Genomic DNA, 19960 nt, shown 5'->3' on the forward strand with positions numbered 1-19960 from the left:
TCTACAAAGCTGCACAGCAATTTGTTAATGATTGATGGCTTCATTTCAAGTCATTTGTGAACATGAAAGCGGGTAAAGAGAACGCTGCATCTTGAAGTTGGCCGACAGTGGTTATCGATGTAAAAACATGAGCTTCCTCAAGTTTTCAGTTCTGTCACAACAAATCATGAGATCAATCCACGTGAGGGGGGAATTTACATAATGCTGATTATATCGAAGAGATTGAATGTTGGTGCAAGCTGGGAATCAATTTAAATTGAAATCTTCTAGGAAACGTGGGAAAGAAATACACAGATGATTACATCACAGGCTATTTGATACTTCTGTTATTGGTTAGATGTGTCAAGATTTTAGAGATGATGTTCAATATTGTGAGTTTGTCTCGATGGCCGGACACACTTTTTTGCTCTGTATCGATGAAAACAACACAGTAGATTTCCAAACAAATGTAGACCCATTTGTATATCGAGAATGAAATCAGTTATTGCAAATAAAAACACAGAGAGTAGAGTGTTGTGATTGGTTTTTCTTGAGTTTTGTTTCATTATAAATTCTAAACAGCTGGAACGAAATAAAAAGATACATCAACACACCACAGAGGTCACAACAGCGTACCACAAAATATACAGTATACAGTACAGAGAGAGAGAGAGAGAGAGAGAGAGAGAGAGAGAGAGAGAGAGAGAGAGAGAGAGAGAGAGAGTGAGAGAGAGAGAGAGAAGTAAAGCACTGAGAATATCACCTAAAAAAAGAATCCTAAATAAAAAACACCAACAATTCTCTCTTCTCTCAGAGCGAGTGGAAAAGCATGGGAAAAATGAAAACTCAGTAGTTCCAAAATTAGGAATCCCCCTTTCTAAAAAAAAACAAAAACTTTTATACCACAATATTTTATATAAAACAGTAAAAACAAAAGAAGACGTTCAGGTATCTATCTTTGCCTACCATCACAGGCTTGCTAACAGTCAATATGGCGAGATCAGTAGACAGACATTACAAAGTAAAACGAGCCTTGTGGTTGGAGATAGTGGTTTGAGGTGACATTCTTTAAAACAATCAAGGCCATTGGTTCCAGTGTACAACAAAGTAAAAGGGTTAAAATGCTTCTCTGGCCTGCTGACAGTGTAGGGGGGAAACAAAATGGCAGTATTGCGCACCTACAAAACACAAACACTTCTGCTTTGACACTCAAAACTCTTCCATTTGGTACAAATAAAAAAGGTACATCACCTACTCCAGCAACAACTCCCACCACCCACCACCCCCATCCCTCCCACGCCTTCCCGTCCCTGCTTGTATCAAACTAGTGTGAACCAGTTATTTTTCCTAACAGGTGAATCTGTAACTGCAGCCCCTGTGAGAGGCCCATTTTTCTGTCACAAAAAATCCCATTTTTCGACCACTTTACCAAATTCCAACACATTTACAGTGAAAGCCGATAATAGTCGAGCGATCTGGGCAGAAATGCTGCTTGCTGTGCTTGTTTCATCCCAGGAGGAGAGGAGTAAAAAGGTGGCAAAAACACTTGGTTAGAAATAGTAGCTATTACGGTCCTGTGCCAGCAGTTTAGTAACCGCAGACACTTTGAACTCCCCCTCATGCTCAGTACCTCCTGCTTGACAGACAGGTTAATAGTAGTATTTGAATTTACAGGAAAGAAACAGCCGAGCAATGTGGAAAAAAAACATGTACTAACAACATTTACAAGTATGCGGGCGAGAACAAATTTGTACAACCTAACATCTTGCTTGTTTGGACGAGTTCTTGCTGGATTGAATAAGGCAAGCAATTTAAGAAAGGTGTTATTAAATGCCTGGGCTGTCTAAACGGAAAACTAATTTGTAAAAAAAACTATTCACAGGTGGCAAAAAATGCAATTAAACACACAGCGCTAAAGCAAACACCGAGCTTCTTTGAGCGGAAATGTAACAGCAGCGTGTGCCAAACAATGGGCTGCGAGATTAAAGGTTGTGATCGTAAATCATCACTTGTTATTGAGGTGAGTAAAAAAACAAAATGGCAATGCGTGATACATTTTCCCCAATATACCCACAGAGGACAGAATTTAAGTGCAGACCCCAAGGCAGAATAGACGCACACACACACACACCAGAGGAAAACACAGTGGCGTAATGGCATTTTGTGTTTAATTTGGGGTAGATAAGAAAGATGTTGCCACTGTGTTTGGATTGTGTCAGCCAGGCTTTTCTGTCCAGCTCTATTCTGTCGAGGAGTCAACCAAAGATGTGATTGGTGAAGAAGAACCCAAAGAAAGCCATAATAATAATAATAACAATAATATCATCCAGTGACGTCACATTGTGATTTTGCACATGGTTTTTTCAACCTGTAGTAGCATCAATGAATGGAGTCAAATCTTCACGGTGAAACATATCTCTAAAAATAAAAAATAAAAGAACTCCATTCATAAAGGTCTACTGCAGGTTATAAAAACAAAGCATAGCTAAAGCCAAACATGATGTGCTGCCCGAGGTCCCAAAACAAATGTCCATGTTCCACCTCTCGATGTCCAGTCTTGTGAAGTGAATTAAAAATAGCCCTGTTGTCTTCATATCTGCGCTCCTCCTTCCCTTCATCCCTCGGTCGGTTTCTATCATTGTCTTGTTTCATCACTGTCAGAGAGAGGAGAGAAAAGCACAAAGAACAATATGAATATGACCATAATCATAAATGCATGTGTCCTTATAACGGAAAGTAATGCTGCATTCATGACTTTCAAACACCATACAAACAAATACGTTTGATATTTATCCTTCAAACAAGTCTGAGAGCATGTGAATGAAGAACACTTTTAACTTCATAAATATATATTCCTTCCACAAATACATTCACAGATTATTTTACAATTCATCAGATGTATAATAATGACGCAGACGCAGCAGCCCCTCGCTCTCCTGATGTGTTTTTTTTCTAGTCTTTTTAATATTTCCCCGTCATGTTCCTCTAGTTTGTTAAGTTCATTTCAGCCGACCCGGCTATGTTGATTATTTATTTGTATATCTATATATTTAAAAAGTGGGTGTACAGGTGTGTATGTATGTACTGTATTGTTTTTAATATTTATTTGTATTTTTTAATCTTCGGGATTGTGGGAAACAGTCTTTCTCTCTGTCTTTACACACAAACTGAAAGATGAACAATAAAGTTGACTTTGTTGTTTGTGGGCAATTCTTTCGGTAAAAAGTTTAAATTATATCAACATGTTCTTTTTTTATAATATCAAAATGCTATAGAACACTTTATTATTATTTATTACTATTTAAATAAAAAAAAACACAACTATTATTTATTTTTTAATATATCGTAAAAATGTTATTTAATACATCGCACTGTGAGAAACAGCATTTCGATCTTTCTGTCTGTGCACACAAATTAAAAGATTGACAATAAAGATGACTTTGAATTGACTGATCAGGAGCTCTAGGTATCTTGTTGTTTTTTTTGTGGTATCAATGTGGTTTTCTTTTTTCTTTATTTGCGATTCTTAAATAAGTAACTGATCCAAAGCTTACAGTCATATTGGCACAATTTCTCTCTTGCAGTTGAATGAATTTATATCATAATTGATCAATTAATATCAAACTTCAGGGGTATTTTGAGGGCATGTAGTGCTTTTATTAGAGCACTGACATAAAAAATATAAAACGTAGAACAGGATATTTCAGGACACTATACCACTGTCATGACTTCTGCAGCGGGTATGGACAGCTGTGAGCATTATAAACTCATGAGTATTACTTGCAATAAGACATGAATAAATCGTAGGTCGTAAAAATGAACAAGTCAAGATTTAATTTCAGGATAAAATGAATCCTTCTGCGGCTGGGGCGGCAGCCTTTCAGAAGACAGCGCACAGGGGGGTGATCATCTTTGGATGACATCCCAGGAATGAAACATCACATCGTAGCATTTGGAGAGATCAACTTCTCCATCTCATTATATCAATTTCAAAAGAAAAGTAAATGGGAAAGCAATCTCCATGCAGTTCTGAAATGTCACACACTTTTACTGTCAGTGGGTTCAAATATCACACAGAACTAAACTCGCTTAAACCGGCTTTTATACTCCCGTCAAAAATGCCACTACGGTAAGTTTTATGATAAAACGTTTTACATTTGTGATGACATTTTGAAATGACTCCGTACAGCTGTCACACTCCATCAGCTGCGGGATGGCTTTCTCAAAACAGCTGGCTTTGAGCTAAAGCTGACTTTAGACTCATGAGTGATGTGCCTGAAGACATTATATGCTGACTGGAAAGCCGTGTTTATGTCTAACACTAATCTTGTGAGGCGAGTTTCTGTCTAAATGACCATTGCAATATATCCAAAGAGGAGTTCTCCCAATCCCACTGCTTTGAGTTATTTCGGCTTGTCTCGTCACCTCCAAATCATTTAACGTCAATATTTAAACTATATTTTCCAGGCAAGTTGAGATATTTCACCCAAAACAAGTTTGAAAACAGTTTACTCTTGACTTTCGTGTAAGAAGAAGCATCTTACAGGTCTGACCACAAACTAACTTAATAAAAAAAACTAAGTGATTGAATGGAAATTGAGTTAGAGTAAGTCTGTTCAGAGCAGGAGTGGCATGGTTTTCATCCACTGCACTGAAGACCAAAACCCATTTCCATGAAATGTAACCCCTGGGTGCCCGTGTCCATTGTCCTGACCTTATCTGTAGAGGGTCTCTTGTTGAGGAGACCGGCCTCCTCGTTGGCCTTGTCTGTCTTCATCTCCACCACGATGTCGTTGTTGACCTCTCCACCGGCCCTGCACGGAGAGCGGGGAGAAACAGAAAGAAAGAAAGGTTTAGGAAAAGGGAAGTATTTGCTTTAAAATGACTAGAGCTTGTTGGTTGATGTTTCACTACTCCACTACTCCACAATTAATACGATTTTAAAATGTAATATAGCATAACAATGACTTTTCCAGCTAATCAAGCAATCCCTTTGTATGCATAGCTGAGTAGGTGTTTTATATTTCCTGTAATTGTTTTTCCATATTGCACATTTACAAGACAACAGTAAATAAAGTGTGCTTCTGCAGAGATGTGAATCGGGTGTACTGATTTTCCCTCCCTTCTGCTTTACTGGAAAGGGTCTCGATTGAAAACAGGATAGCCGACTGATTTCTCATTGGCTGAACTGGGCAACTGTTTTGTCATCAAACGGGCAGGTAGATGACTCACTAGCTCTTCTTTTGTACAGCCTTTCAGAGACTATAGCAGGCAGCATGATGTTTATCTCTAAGTAAATACTTCTAAATGTTCAGACTTTAATCTGTAAAGGAAAGTACTCAAATGAGACTCAAACAATGAAACAAAAATGATGACGTTTTTATCATTAATGGATCGTTTTGAGTCTCGTATCTTTTGGTTATACACTTTTTTAATGACTTGTTTGAAAGATGAGGAAACTCAGCATGTTGCTCAGCTAAATGGCATGGGAAATGCAAAGTCTAATACTCCTATTCTTTTCTCAAGAGTGTCTTATTCTCAGAAATCCATTCATATATAGAATCCTTCCAGCTGTTTTTATGTAGTATTTTCCTTTCACTATTGACCCATTTTGTAGATAAAAAATGTAAAGCAACTGAAACAAGCTTTATTTCTTTGATCATTTCTTCCTTGAAGAGCCCTTATTGAATCAACTTCAGAACAATTTGTTTTTAATCCTTTTTTTTAACAAAGAACATCCTTACAACAAGCACTATGGTGTACTGAGGGGTTATTGAGTCACAAATATAATCACTACCAACATTAATCCCTTTGGTACACCTGTTCTTTCCTCCCCTCTCCTCTACTCACATGTCCTTCTTGTCCTTCTTGCCGCAGGGCAGCTTGCTCTTCTTGTTCAGGAAGTAGATGAGTGCCACCATCAGCAGCAGCAGCAGCACACACACCACCACGGCTACCACCACGCCACTGGAGCCTCCCTGCTGCTTGTCAGCTACAGCGCCGCAACGGAGGGACACATGGAGGGAGGGGTGGATGGTGGGGTGGAGAGTTGTTGGGATGGTGGAGGGAGGACAGAGGAGGGGTGGAAAGGAAAGGGGGGTGGAGGATAGTGGAAGGAGATGGAGGATAGTTTTGATTTTTTGAAGGGGTGGTGGTAAGGGGAGCGTAATCATGAGGGGGTGTTGGATTTGTGGGGTAGAAGAGAGGGAGGACATAATTTCATTTGGGGAGCCACACGAGGGAGACAAGAGGTGTTGGGATGGGGAGGATGGAGAGAAGGAGAGGATTGGTGTCCAGGTGACAACCATGGATGGATGGATGGATGGATGGGTGGGGAGGAGAAGGAGCAGGGGGGTTGGGACGTGGGATTAGACTAACTTTTGGAATGCATGATTGAAAAGTGACGGGACCCAAAAACGGGGCCTGTACACTCACAGATAAAACCAGACAGGTGACCAGAGCCAGAGGACAACACTGAACATACTCACCCATCCACCTGCACTTGTATCACTATACTTGTGAGGACATGACGCTACAATAAGAATGTGTGTGTTTAAGGACACTATTAAGAACACTTTGCCTGGCTGGTGTCCTTTAAAGGAACAGTTCAACAGTTTGGGAAATATGCTAGTTTGCTTTCTTGTCTCGATGTATATCAGAAGATCGATACCACTGTTTTCATCGACTGTAGTTTAGTGTACTGACTGGAAACACCTAGGGTAAAAAATCTGCCTCTCAACACTTTTAGAGCTCACTAATTAACCCGTTATATCTTATTTGGTTAGTTTTTTCATCTCATAGCCCCCGCTAAACTATTCTTTTAAAATCGTACCGGTTCGGTTAAACGGTTAACTATTCAAAATCAATGCACAAGGTGTATTTAACAAAACTGTTGCTTTTCTCTGTGGCTCAACAAATTACCAGCAAACCAACTTTTCTGATTGTGATACGAGGCTGTGGTATTCTGTTATGTTCTGAGATGAAAATAAAATAAAAGGCAAGCTGGTGGAAAGGTTATTTTGCCTCTGCATTGCCCATTACTTTCTTAAATCAAGCCGCCTGAAACATTACCTGTGGTTTAGTTTGCATTGATTTTGAATGGTTGGCTATAAAACTAAATCATATGGGAGCAGTGTTGCCACAGTAACCTTGAAAAAGTAATCTGATTACTCCTTTAAAAAGTACTTGAGTTACTTTACTGATTACTTAGTTAAAAGTAACTAAGTTAGATTACAAGTTACTTTATTAGTTACATTCACACAGTGTGTCTGTGCCCTGCTGCGACTCCAAATGTTTCTTCAAATTTGACGTAGTGTTTTTGAAGCTAGATAGCACTTTGTCTCCAGCACAGAGAGAACAACGAACCTTAATATTGTCATCTTTAGCTGAGACAAACTCAAAATAGTGACTGTATTTACAGCTAGAAAACGCGCATCGGTCTCCTCCCTCCATTGTTGTTTACGTTTGTGTCGCTGCTTGGGATTACACATGAGTTGTCCTCGTGCTGAAAACGTGACTTAATTGTCGCATAGACGTCACTCCCCGAGACGCAAGAAGAAATCAAAAATACTAAGGAAAATGACAAGAATAGTAACGCACAGTGACTTGGATAAGTAACTTTGATCTGATTACTGGTTTGGAAATAGTAACGCGTTAGATTACTCGTTACTGAAAAAAGTGGTCAGATTACAGAACCGCGTTACCAACATCACTGTATGGGAGGTTTCAGAAAAGAACGAGACCTCTGAGCACATCAACTGAGACATTTTCACTATTTTTTGAAATGTAAGAGACCACATAAATCATTGATTGAAATGAAAAAGTAATCAGTGTATGAATAAAAAAGGGAAATAATTGCTGAATTGAAATTGTGGTGAATAAAGTTATAAGAAAGTCATTTCCTTTCCCACCAAAAAGCCCTAATTTAAGGTCTGTCCTCTCAACTATAGTCATACAAGCATGGAGACACAAACACAGTAGCTCTTGTAAACACAAAATACATTACCACTGTGTGCATACATAATACACACGCAGTGACTTCTAGACAAACGCCAAACACATGAAAAGGGTTAGCGATACAGACCTGACTTAAGCATGGGGTTTCCAGAAAGCAGCACTTTGAGAGAAAGAGAGTTTCTCAGTCCCACAGCATAGCAAAGCAACAGCGCACACACACACAGACACACACCACAAGGATGAAACGCAGACAAAAGCTAAGGTTACTAGATCCTACACACAGCACCCCGGCAAGTGGAAGCAGCGGAAAAGAGGAAAAGCGGGGAATAAGAAGGCAGTCGGAAAGAAGAAGTTACCAAGACACAGTGACGAAACACAGAGAGGAAAGGAAGGAATAGAATAGAATAGATTCCTTTATTGTCCCCTAGGGGCCACAAAAAAGTTGTAGTAGCATCCACAAAATATAGGACAGACATCATACAAAGGTGACAAGAGAAGAAGAATAACAATATACATATCCACAGTGTTCGGTAGCAAGAGGGCAAATATACAAGATTACAGTACAACGGAGGGAGTGTGTGAGTGTGTGTGTGTGTGTGTGTGTGTGTGTGTGTGTGTGTGTGTGTGTGTGTGTGTGTGTGTGTGTGTGTGTGTGTGTGTGTGTGTGTGTGTGTGTGTGTGTGTGTGTGTGTGTGATAAAGGGGAGGGGATTTAGGAGATGGGTGAGGGGGGGGGGTTTCTAAACTACAGGGTCTGTACAACAAACAGTCCTGAGAGAAGGAGGGAGGAGAAGAGGAGGAGAAGGGAGAAGGCTCTACCTCTGTCGGCTGAGTTGCCAATTGCTGAAAAAGAGGAGGAGAACATAGGGGTTAGTTTCCAGGTTTTGTTGCTGGAAAAAAGTACAAAAAAACATGGATTTAGTTGCACCAGCTATTATTAAATTGTAAAGATTGTGCAGTAAGTTCCTAAATGCTTTGCAAGTACTAGAAAAATGACTGACTTACTAAATCAGATTATTCCGTTAAAACTTCTTAGCTACTTCTGCTCCAAATATGCAACAGGAACTGTAGCATCAAAAACCCTAGCACTAATTACAGTAACTACAACGATGACAGTAGTTATGGACTGCCAGGTGTTTAAACCTGCATACATTGAGGAAAATATCTTTCACATATGTACATGTTTTTTTAACGAGTGGAGATGTATCAGATTAGTCTAACCTGACTGAAGTTATTTGGTATATTTTAGTTATTTGCATACATTTTGTAATCGTTATTAGCAGAATGGGACAATATTAAACTTCCTCATCCTTATTAAACAGCATTTTGTCAAGTGTAACATCCAATTAGTCAACCAACACCATTTATTCTTTACTGTTTGTATGCTTTTTCAATTTAGCTGCAGCAGTTCAGTCGGTATATATTATTAAGAACCAATGTCTACAGAGGAACTACTTTGTGTTGTGCCACTTGTTTTATGTTATTGATGTGTAACTTTCTTATCTTAGCTTCACTATAACCAAGCTGAGTTTGTTTGAACTTACTAAAAGCCGGTGCAGCTCTAACTAGCAAATCACATTTTCTTTTTGCAAAAGTTACGTCAAATCGTCAAATCACAATTTTACTGTCGTATCAAAAACATTTCTCTCTATTTGGGAAAGGTGGAGGAACGAGATAACGTAGCATCGTCGTCCCATGACACTGACCTCTTTTGAGAGATACCAGGAAGGTCTCGCTGGTTTTTCCGTGCTCGTTGGAGACCTCGCATTTCACCCCGTCCTTCATGACCTCGGGCGTGGCCTCCAGAGTCACTGTGCTGACCACCTTGCCACCTTCTACTGATACAGACTGGATGTAGGAGAGAGAAAACATGAGTGTTAGAAGTTCCCTCATCATTTACCGTCTATACTTATCATCTGTGGCACATTGCTAATTAGTTCATAAAGGAAGCACTGTTTCCTGCTGGAGATTGCTGAATCCTATGGGACTAGTGGTCTCTTTCATACTGTATAGTGGTGGTTAAACTCAGATTCTTTACTGATACCACACTGCAGAAAAACTCAATTTCAAGGAAAAGTACTGCATTGAGAATGGTACTTTTTAATTTAAGCACGATACGGAAATGAACTTAACGTATTCAGAGTCAAAGTACACATTTTCTGTCTAAATATTTCAAAAATATCTTTAAGTTAAAGCAGCAAATGTTCACATTTAAGAAGCTGGAACTGGGAAATTCCAGTACATTTTTCAAGTTACTTGAATATAATGTTGGTTGGTAAAATGTAGACCAAATAATTATATTTTAAATGTTTTTACAAAGCATTGTGTGTCAACATTTGAAAAGTAATGGGTAAATATATCTATTAAAAAAATGTATTGGAGGAAAAGTACAAAATTGGCTCCCAAAACGTAGTAATATAGAAGCACAGCGTAGTATAAAATGAAAATACTTAGGTAAAGTACAATTAACTCAAATGTGTAATTGAGGATAGTACTTGAGTAAATGTACCTAGCTACTTTCCACCTCTGCTTACATAAGGAAATGTAGATGTATGGTACCAATGTGGATGAGGCAATTTACTAAGCGATAGGATAAACTGCCTCTAAGATTCTCTCAGTTTTCAGACACATGCTCCTGACAATTTCTTTTTGTAGTATTCAGTCTCTTCCTTTTTAACTTGAATCCCCGGTGTGTCTGTGAGTCTTGTACTCTATTGTTTTGAGTGTTTAGGTAATGGGTCTCCAACACCTGGCTCCTATAATTCGCACATTTTAATGATGTTTTATTACATATTTCTTCCCATGATTGTAATCTGTTCAGTTATTCAAGCTTAAATATCTCTCGTCTTTTGATCTTCCAAACATATCTATTTGCTACTGAAATGATCCGACTTTTCGGCAGCATCATTAAAGTTTTATCAAACTTTATCACTTTATTTGATTTAATATTTCAATCATGAGGCTGCATACCCCCGGTACGTTTCTTTTCAAGATGCTTCATAAGGGATTTTCTTCTCAACTTTACCACATCAATATGAAATATAAAAATAAAATATTACTTATCATAGACCCGGAGCGGTTTCTCTACTTTTTTTCCCTATTTCTTTTGAAGTTTAACAACCAGCCTACCAATATGATCTTCAGATGTTCTGAAACATCGTGCCACACTTTACTTTTTGACCCGATGAAAATAGTGATAGTTAGTTTGCTTCGAATGCATCTTAACCACTGCTTTCTTTAATAGTTTTCAACCTCTTCCAGGAAAAGATCATAAAACCTGCTTTCAGAATGATTTATGTACACCTGACCAGGTATTCCAACTCTGCTTGTCTTCACTGTGTTTTTGCATTCATACCTCTTTTCCTGAGGGCTTCCAGGTGAACTGAGGGGCAGGAACGCCGTAGGCAGCGCACTTCAGAGTCACCATGTCTCCTTCCTTTGAAACCTCTCCAACAGCCGGAGTCTCGATCATCGGCTTTCCTGGAAAGGGTGTGACAGAGTCAGTGAAGAGGGGGAACTTTTCCAATAAACTAGACAGCAAAATCTCAAACACACACACACACTGTAAATAAGTAAGACTGGTTAAAGTAATACCATATAACCCCCTGCTAACTTAAGTTCAGTTAAGTTTGGTAATCAAAGTCATATTGTGTTGTATAAGTATAAAAAAAACCTTTAGTTAAACTCACTAAACATCGGAAAACAAGGTAAGATAAGTTAAATCAGTCTCACTGACATGAATTACTTTCAGATCTTTTGCATTAGAGTGATTAATAAAACACTCATAGCAGCTCCCAGTAAGCTAATTATATTTAGAGATTGCTGGGCTACAATTCAATCTTAATAGACATTTCCATGAGTTCAGTTTACTTCAAAAACAAGGGACTCTGCAGAGTGTAAAGCTATGCATGCTTATGATTATGCCAACATTTCAGCAACACATTCCTTCAACCCATCACATTAAAAACAAAACACCTTGAAGAAAAGAAGAACCTAAGTTCCAAACTGAAATTTGAGTTGAACCACAAAAAATAAATGTGGAAGTTTAAACTACAGTAAGTTCAAAGAGGCTTAGACGACTCCACTAAACTTCTGTACTTTATTTTACAGTACACATTCATCTGCACAGTAATGGTTTTCTCCAGCTAAATTATTAACAGTAGGAAGCCACACCTTCTCTCAGCTGCTTCCGTGGACTACACAACTTCCTTCCTCTGACCAAAACAATATCCAGAAGACCCAAACATTGCTATTGTTATAACCCTGTGTGTGTGTGTGTGTGTGTGTGTGTGTGTGTGTGTGTGTGTGTGTGGGGGGGGTGTGTAACTCTGCCTAAAGGAAAGTGTTTCATTTTGCTGCTCTTAAGCAAAAGGCCTCATGCTTCTGGGTTACCCTTTATTCATTTACCAGTGGGGTTGTGTGTGTAAGTGTGCATGTATGTGTCAAATGATAACAACACAGATGCTGATTTGATTTAAATCCTTAAGTCTTGTTCAAACACAGTTTTTGGTGGATTTCCTTAAGAAGAGTGTGCATGTTACCTTTGACAGTGAGGTTGACACTAGCCATGGCCGTCAGTCCGGGCACAGATGGCACGGCGCCAACACACACATACTCTCCAGCTTTTTCATAGGAAGCGGCTTGTATCGCCAGAGTACCGTCCTGTGAGAGCACCTCAGAGCCCTGGAGAAAAAGGGAAGAAACTAGTGTTACCACCCACTAGAATTATGCCTCTGCAAACCAGTCAAGTTGCAGTTCAAGTATGCCTAGATAATGTTGATCATGATCATTTTATCCCATTTGGTTCTGGGGGGAAATAGTCATAATTAGCGCATAAATTCTGGAGTTATGATCAAATAAGTGTTTTGTGTGGTCACAGTGACATTGACCTTATCACAGAACTTCCTAATTAGTCCATCTTCGACTTCCATTGAAAGTTTCTACGACTCTTAAGAAATTCCCTCGTGGTGTTCCTGAGATATGGCATTCCCGATAGCGTGAGGTCACGGAGACCTTTGACCACAAAAATCTTATCAGTGCATCCTTGAGTATAAGTGGATGTTTGTGCCACCCTTGGCATTCTTGAGCTATCAGGTTCCCGGGAATAAGAAGGACTAGCTGACAACCCAAACACAAAATACTCCAGGAGAAACAATAAACGTAATTTGAGAGACGACATATTCTTTGTATGTGAACATGAGGATAGAACAACATCTAGCGCGCAGTGATGATGGGAAGGCACAAGAAGAACCTTCACACACACTGCTCCTGTAGGCGCAGTGATAACAGATCAAAGTCCGTCCGCCATGATGAACCTGTCTCTTGCAATTCCCCTCAACTTCTTCTCATAGGAATCTTCTCTTTTTTTTTATTACCAAGAACAAACACGTTCTCTCCCAGAAAACCAGCAGTTTTCTATCACACCCAGGAGACAAAACAATAGATACACAGGCTACCAACAACAGGCTTGACACAGGAGGAAAATTCTTCACATAACGAGAGGAGATGAATACAGAGAACACCAATGCTGTAACTCTGATATGATGTTCCAGTTTGATAACTCATCTTCTTTGGTATTTTTACTGTAGAGCTTCTATTTGGTTTGCCATAGAAAATAAATACGGAATGTGTTTTGTTGCTATTACCTTTAATCCTCTGGTAAACAGAGTAGGGACAATCCAAATATTTTTAATGACCTTTTACCCTAATCAGTTATTGATGTTCTGGCCTGTTTGATTTTAACTCAGCATGCATCGATTAAGGTATCCTGCCTTTGTAAATCATAAATTACATACCCTGATCAAGCATGTTTTCTACAAAGTGTGATTTATTTTAGGATAAACAATTCTCAGAGTTTTATATATCATTTATTAAAGGGACTCTCTTATACATTTTGGGGTTTTCTCATTCCTGTAGAGTGTTGTATAGGTTTGTTTGCATGTAAATTGCCTGCAAAGGCTAAAATCCCAAAGTTCTCCCCCTGCCTAAAACACCTCCATTAGACTCCTGTTTTTACGTGTAACACTTGCGATTCTATTGGCCAGCACTCCAACACATTGTAAGTGATGTAGGCTAAGGAGCGGGGCATCTCTAAGCGGTTGACCAATCACAAAAGAGCCAACCAGCTAACCAATCAGAGCAGACTGGGCTCTGGTTTCAGACAGAGGGTAGAAAGAGGAGCTGCAGCACAGGCAGTGTGAGAAAAATAGCTTTTTGAACATTAAAGCATGGAGACATGTCACAAGAGAGGCACACATTCTAATATGAACCTGAAGATAAGCGTAACAGGACCAGATGGATGAAACACTAGTGTCTGCTCACCAGTTGCTACGATTGGACACAACACAATGCAGCTTGTGTAGCAGGGCCACAACTGTCTGTATAGGCAGCAATGGTTCCAGTTATATGGCAGCTGCACACTGAGTTAGCTTCCCACAGCATGACATTTAGTTTTATCCAATGAAAAAAAGGGTAAAACTGAACTGAAAACTGAACCTGAATCACTAAATGTCTGAATATTGAGGCCCAGGAAAGACAGGACTTAAAAACAGCTATCTAGAAATGCTCAGGAATAGCACAAGTCTAGATTATTAGAAATAAAACACTTGAAAGTAGAAAGGAGAAGGAAATGAAGCTTACCTTTTTCCACTGAACGGTGTGTGTAGCGGAGCCCTTGGTCTTACACTGCCACTCCACCTTGTCTCCGAGCATGACTACTTGAGGCTCGGCGGGGGTCACGCTCACAGGGTCGAGGTCTGATAGAAAGACAATTACAAGTATTTTAGAGAGAGAGGGAGGAAGACCCGTGAAACCTGAGGCCTTCTATACAGTGTAATGAGTTAAAGAGGTGCCACTTGAAATCAAGGCTGACCCTTCCTTTAACAACCATGTATAAAGGCTCTTAAAATGACCTTACTGAGCAGATAGTAACTCTATAGTTCAGCTAATTCAAAGCCAACGTTAAGCCTGTTCTATGCACTTCTAGTCTATCTCTGCTTCATCCCTGGGATAAAATCTAATTATGCAGCGCAGCCGGGATAACATTAAGGTGACAGATGAACAATGAACAATTGAATTGGAAATCCTGAAAGGGTTCTTTTTCAAGACTAACCCTTTTAATTCTATGATTTACTCGGGCTTAATGTAGAGCCTTAGCTGCACAGACAGGAGGTCAGTTGTTTTTTTGAGTATTTACTCAATAATGAAGCGGGCTGTGCGGGTGTTTTTGGATCACTCACAGTTGACATTAAGGATGATGGTTCCACTTAGGTCAGCGTCCAGGTTATCGTAATCAGTGGCTTTGCACAGGTAGACACCAGCATCTGTGCGCTTGACAGATTTGAGTTTCAGGACACCACTCTCGCCTTTGACGAAATTATCCTGAATGTCGAAGGACAGGGAGAGACAAGAGTAAAATATGAAATACAAAAAGCAGACGCAGAAAAACAACAACAAGTGTTTATTTCTCTCTCAAAAAAACTTAAATACACACGTACATCGTGAGTGAATTCAAACTCAGGCTGAGGGTTTCCGTCGGTCTCACACTTCATGGTAACAGCATCGCCCTCTTTGACTGGATCAGTGTTGAGTAGGGAAAAGGTCGCTTTCTCAGAGCGATCTAGACAGACAAGAACAGACATGGAACAGGTGAAAATTCCTCCTCTGGATACTTTACACAGTAAGTCATCAATCAGAGATGTCCGAGGCATTCCTGAGGGGATGTTTTACTTTTCCCGCACCTCCTCTTTCTTTGCTTTATCATTCATCTTTAGCTGAATCAACTTTAGCTGGAGGAAAGATTTGAAGATAAAGCTAAAGGCTGTCTGGCATATTTATAAGACTAAAAACAGCTGGCGCTATCCAAAGGTGACAAAACCCACCTATTAGCACACCATAAAGCCCACTAAATGAAACGATTGTCCCTCCACTCACAGTTGAGGTTGATGGTGATGGTGTTGGACATCTTCTGCATGATCTGGTCCCCTGGCATGCTGTACTCAACGACGCAGTGGAACACAGAGTCCTTGTCTGCCCTGGTGGGCTGCATGTACAGGGTGTTTGTGGCCGTTTTCAGACCGGATGCCTCCTTCACCACAGAGGGAACCATGTGGGTCTCTGACCGAGAGGAGGGAATGAAGCACACAGATTATCTTCAGCATGTGATAGGAGGCTACACTGTGTACATTAAAATTCTAATAAGGGACACATACTCTCAGCCCTGTCCTTGATCTCGGGAAGGGGCTGGTCATCTTTGAACCAGATAATTCTTGGCTGGGGGTGTCCGTTCATCGCCACACAGGTACCAATCTGATGGACAAATGCATTGAATAAGTGAGTCTTCAGTGTTCATGGGATTTGGATGCACACGTAATTAGAGAAATGCAAACCAACCTGAGAGCTGGAAGACTGATCCACAGAGATTGCCTGACTTGAAGGCTTTGTGAGTTCGGGCTTCTCAGGAGCAACTGAGATGGAAAAAAAGGAAGGAGGAGGATCATTATTAAAACATTATGATTCCTGAAAATAAAAACGTTACACACAGACACTGCTGAGACAGACTGCTGACCTTGCTCATTACGTCAGGCATTAAATATCCTGTTTCACATTATTCAGGGTTCACATGAGCTGATAAGGGTCAAATAACAGAAAAACACTCCCCCTCTCCTCCAGCTCACACACGCATTTACATGAACACACACATGAACACAGGTGTGAGCGTTTTCTCTCTTGCTTCTCTGCTTTATTCCCTTGCTCACTTATTCACATGCAAGGTCATCTTATCGTTGCCTGCAGCTGTTGACTGCTTATAAAAATAAACAGTAGATGGGTATTCCTCTCACCGTCTCCCTCACACAGTTCTTTGTTGTTTTTGCTGCACTGCTCCCAGAACAGCAGAGGCATTTATAAAGCGTGCATAATGTGGAGAACCTTAAATATCACAGTATTTTTTAACTAATAGATAAGATTTTGCAAGCATATTGGAGGGTTGTTGGCACGTTTACAAAATATTTACACAAAGTGGTCTTTGAGAAATAAAGGCAAATCATAGAAAAGCTCAAACACTTTATTTATATCAGAACATTTGATCACTTTATATAACCAGGAAATGTTCAATATTACAATATCTAAGAGAATATTCTGTCTCCTACCACACCGTTGATATAATTTAAATGTTCTTTTATGATGTGTTTCTCCTGCACTTTATGTAAATCCTCTTTTTTATAAAGCATGTTGCCTTGACTTGAAAAATGTTGTATAAATAAACTTGCCTTGCCTAATATATATATATATACATTTCTGAGCCTTATTATAGCCATGTTTCTTTCCAAATGCTGCAGGCAGTCATTTAGATGTACAACGAGGATTAAAACTCTCCCTTGCGTCGTCTTCCATTCAAACAAATAAAGATTTTTAGTATAAATTTAATAGAGAGATACAAAGCAGGGTTGATTTTATTCCGTATAACTGTGTTTTTGCTGAGCAGACATACTTTTTTCTCATTACTGTAGGGCGAGAGATAAACCACGCTATCACTGCTGACCCTAAAGAGACCTCATAACTCAATCCTATTACATGAAGTCAGGACAGACACACTATAGCTCTTCCCCCAATGAGTAAGTGGTCAAATGTGGACGGAGAATAAATAATGGCTTGTGAGACAAGCTGCAGGCGGTAAGTACATCTCCAAGGGCTTTGTCCAATAGCACTGCTTTGAAGTGTTGTCTAGCACTGACCGACCCATTCACAATTAATAGCCTATTTTACGAGATCACTTCAAACCTCAGAGCCTGTGAGTGCATAAATGTTAATGGTTAACTTGTGCTCTTTTTCAAGTGGAAGCATTGCTAAAGAACAGGTTGTTTTGTTATTCTCCCAACACAAATTCTCCCTCTTTACCAGTGATTGACCAGCCCAATCCAAAATGCAAATGAATGGTATTCATTCTGGTTAGGCCACTAAAAGCTAAAAGTATGATTGATGTCTGCTCAGGGGTTGCTGGGCTACTGGAAAGGACACAGTGGCCTGCAGCGAAGGTCTTTCCCTCAGAGCCTTGGTGATAAATCTGGACCGTTATTAAGGTGAGATATATGAGACATGACAGGTGGGACTGAACTATTCATCAATTGTGTCAACAGTGATTAGATTGTGGTTAATAGACCTCTGGGGAACTTATCAAAGTAAATTGGTAACCCCAAGACGGGAAAAGGTTCCAAAGTCTTAAGCATGATGATAAAATATTCTATTAATGTACATGAAACATGGACAAATCATTCTTCATGATACTATATTTCTATATAGAGGTTAAGCATAGGAGTGTGTGTGAAATGCAATTAGCAAATCCATGACATTAATTAGATACAATTAAGCCACTTGAAATGAAAGTATGCATGAATACACACGCAGATCTGATTGAAGCCATAACACTTTAGTGGCAGTGACAAACCAAGTCATATATTCCATCCATCAACAACTGATGGGAAAGCGAGGGATGGCCCTCTTTGATAGGGTCATGCAGGGGTCATGTAAAAGGCTAAAGGGCGTCGGCAGACTCACAGAAGACTTGGAGCATGGTGGTGCCTTCTCCGACCCCGGCGGAGCCAGCAGCGACCTGGCAGTAAAAGTCACGCTCATCGGAGGGTTGAACCGCGGAGATGGTCAAGGTGAAGTCCTCTCCGATGGTGACACGCCCAGACAGGGGGGTGTCGTCATCGCTCTTTCTCTGGTCACCATGGGATAACGCCACTCTCTTCCTGGTTCCCTGCTCGTCCTGGAGATATGGAAGAAGGAATTAAGACAGAGGAACAGAAATCAGTAAGACAACCTTCAAAACTTTTTACAGTGCACTTCTTGATGAAGTATTCCTTAATCTATGCCAAAATGTGCCTTTTTCTTTCCTCAAACACTGAGGTAAACAACAATAGTATCTGGATATTACTTACAATGTACCACTCAACAATGATGTTGCTTGAAGGTGATGATTTATATGTGCAGGGCAGTTTGGCGGACTCTCCTTTCAACACCTCCACTTTAGGCGCCACGTTCACCGTCACAGTCCCACTACAAACTGCAGAGGAAGAAAGAAACAGAAAGAAAAAGGTTGATTAGAGTCATGCACAGGAAGCCATGGGGCTAATGTGTCACATCAATATCAGACATGACAGGCTGGTATACAAAAAGCATTGCATGATAGTTTCGGCAGGGCTTAAATACATGCAGGAACTGGCAAAGACATGAACAAGTTCAGTTTGCATGTGAAATAATCCCTTGAAAAGAGCTACAAGAGGAAATAATAACATGACAGTGACTACAGCTAGAAGTTTTTATGGATGTTTTGTTGTGTTTTTCTTTCTTAATGGAAACTATTGAATGTGCTTTAAATCCAAACAGACAAAAGCAGCCACTAGGATTGGGAAATAAAGTATCAGTAGTCCCTTAAAGGTGCTCAAACAGCAGTGTGTTAAGGGACACCCAAGGGAAGCTAGATGGTCCTCGTCACTGTCCGACATTCAAAGGGGACATTAGGATGCACAAAGTGTCCCAGATATCAATGGGAGAAAGAAGAAGCTAGGGCACGGGATGGACCGAAACTGGCTCCAGTTGGGATCGGTGACACTATAAACTCTCTGTACAGTCTAGCTATGGAGGAACAACGTGAGGAGGGGGGATTGCATTACAGAGAGGAGAGGCGGGGGGAACGAGGGAAGGGAAGGACGGGGAGCTGGATGAAGTGTAGAGCTCCATTTCCGCTAATGAAGTCACTGCAGCACATACAGTGTCATAAATCCTCGTACAGTAGCACATGAAGGTAGTGGAGTCCCCTGTGAGGCTTTAATGTGAGCAAAGAAAGGGCAATGTTGTTTAAGTGAATCGGGTTGAAATGGCAAACTCATTTAGCAATCTCCGGGATTCAAATCAATAAAGTAAATGATCAACATATGGACGGCATATTTCACCATCCATGCAATTTGATATACATTTCAGCAAGCTTATGAAACAGTGCATATAGTACTGGATCACTGAAGCAA

At 40.0% G+C, this 19960-nt stretch overlaps 1 protein-coding gene across 1 annotated transcript in view; it reads right to left on the reverse strand.

Annotated features, from left to right (window-relative positions):
• Nucleotides 1-511: 511 nt before the first annotated feature.
• The window catches only part of bcam (basal cell adhesion molecule (Lutheran blood group)), a 48508-nt gene continuing 29059 nt past the window's right edge, over nucleotides 512-19960 (reverse strand). Inside the window, exons 2-16 of the mRNA XM_063879698.1 lie at nucleotides 18875-18999; nucleotides 18489-18702; nucleotides 16326-16399; nucleotides 16145-16241; nucleotides 15867-16049; nucleotides 15431-15552; nucleotides 15173-15314; nucleotides 14574-14689; nucleotides 12476-12617; nucleotides 11290-11414; nucleotides 9641-9782; nucleotides 8754-8777; nucleotides 5830-5971; nucleotides 4694-4793; nucleotides 512-2633 (exon numbers count right to left, since the gene is read on the reverse strand). Coding sequence (XP_063735768.1) covers nucleotides 2631-2633; nucleotides 4694-4793; nucleotides 5830-5971; nucleotides 8754-8777; nucleotides 9641-9782; nucleotides 11290-11414; nucleotides 12476-12617; nucleotides 14574-14689; nucleotides 15173-15314; nucleotides 15431-15552; nucleotides 15867-16049; nucleotides 16145-16241; nucleotides 16326-16399; nucleotides 18489-18702; nucleotides 18875-18999 — 1751 coding nt within the window. The 3' untranslated portion in view covers nucleotides 512-2630. The remainder of the gene's footprint in view (nucleotides 2634-4693; nucleotides 4794-5829; nucleotides 5972-8753; nucleotides 8778-9640; nucleotides 9783-11289; nucleotides 11415-12475; nucleotides 12618-14573; nucleotides 14690-15172; nucleotides 15315-15430; nucleotides 15553-15866; nucleotides 16050-16144; nucleotides 16242-16325; nucleotides 16400-18488; nucleotides 18703-18874; nucleotides 19000-19960) is intronic.

Source organism: Eleginops maclovinus, chromosome 3, assembly GCF_036324505.1.
Source record: "Eleginops maclovinus isolate JMC-PN-2008 ecotype Puerto Natales chromosome 3, JC_Emac_rtc_rv5, whole genome shotgun sequence".
Classification (NCBI taxonomy): domain Eukaryota; kingdom Metazoa; phylum Chordata; class Actinopteri; order Perciformes; family Eleginopidae; genus Eleginops; species Eleginops maclovinus.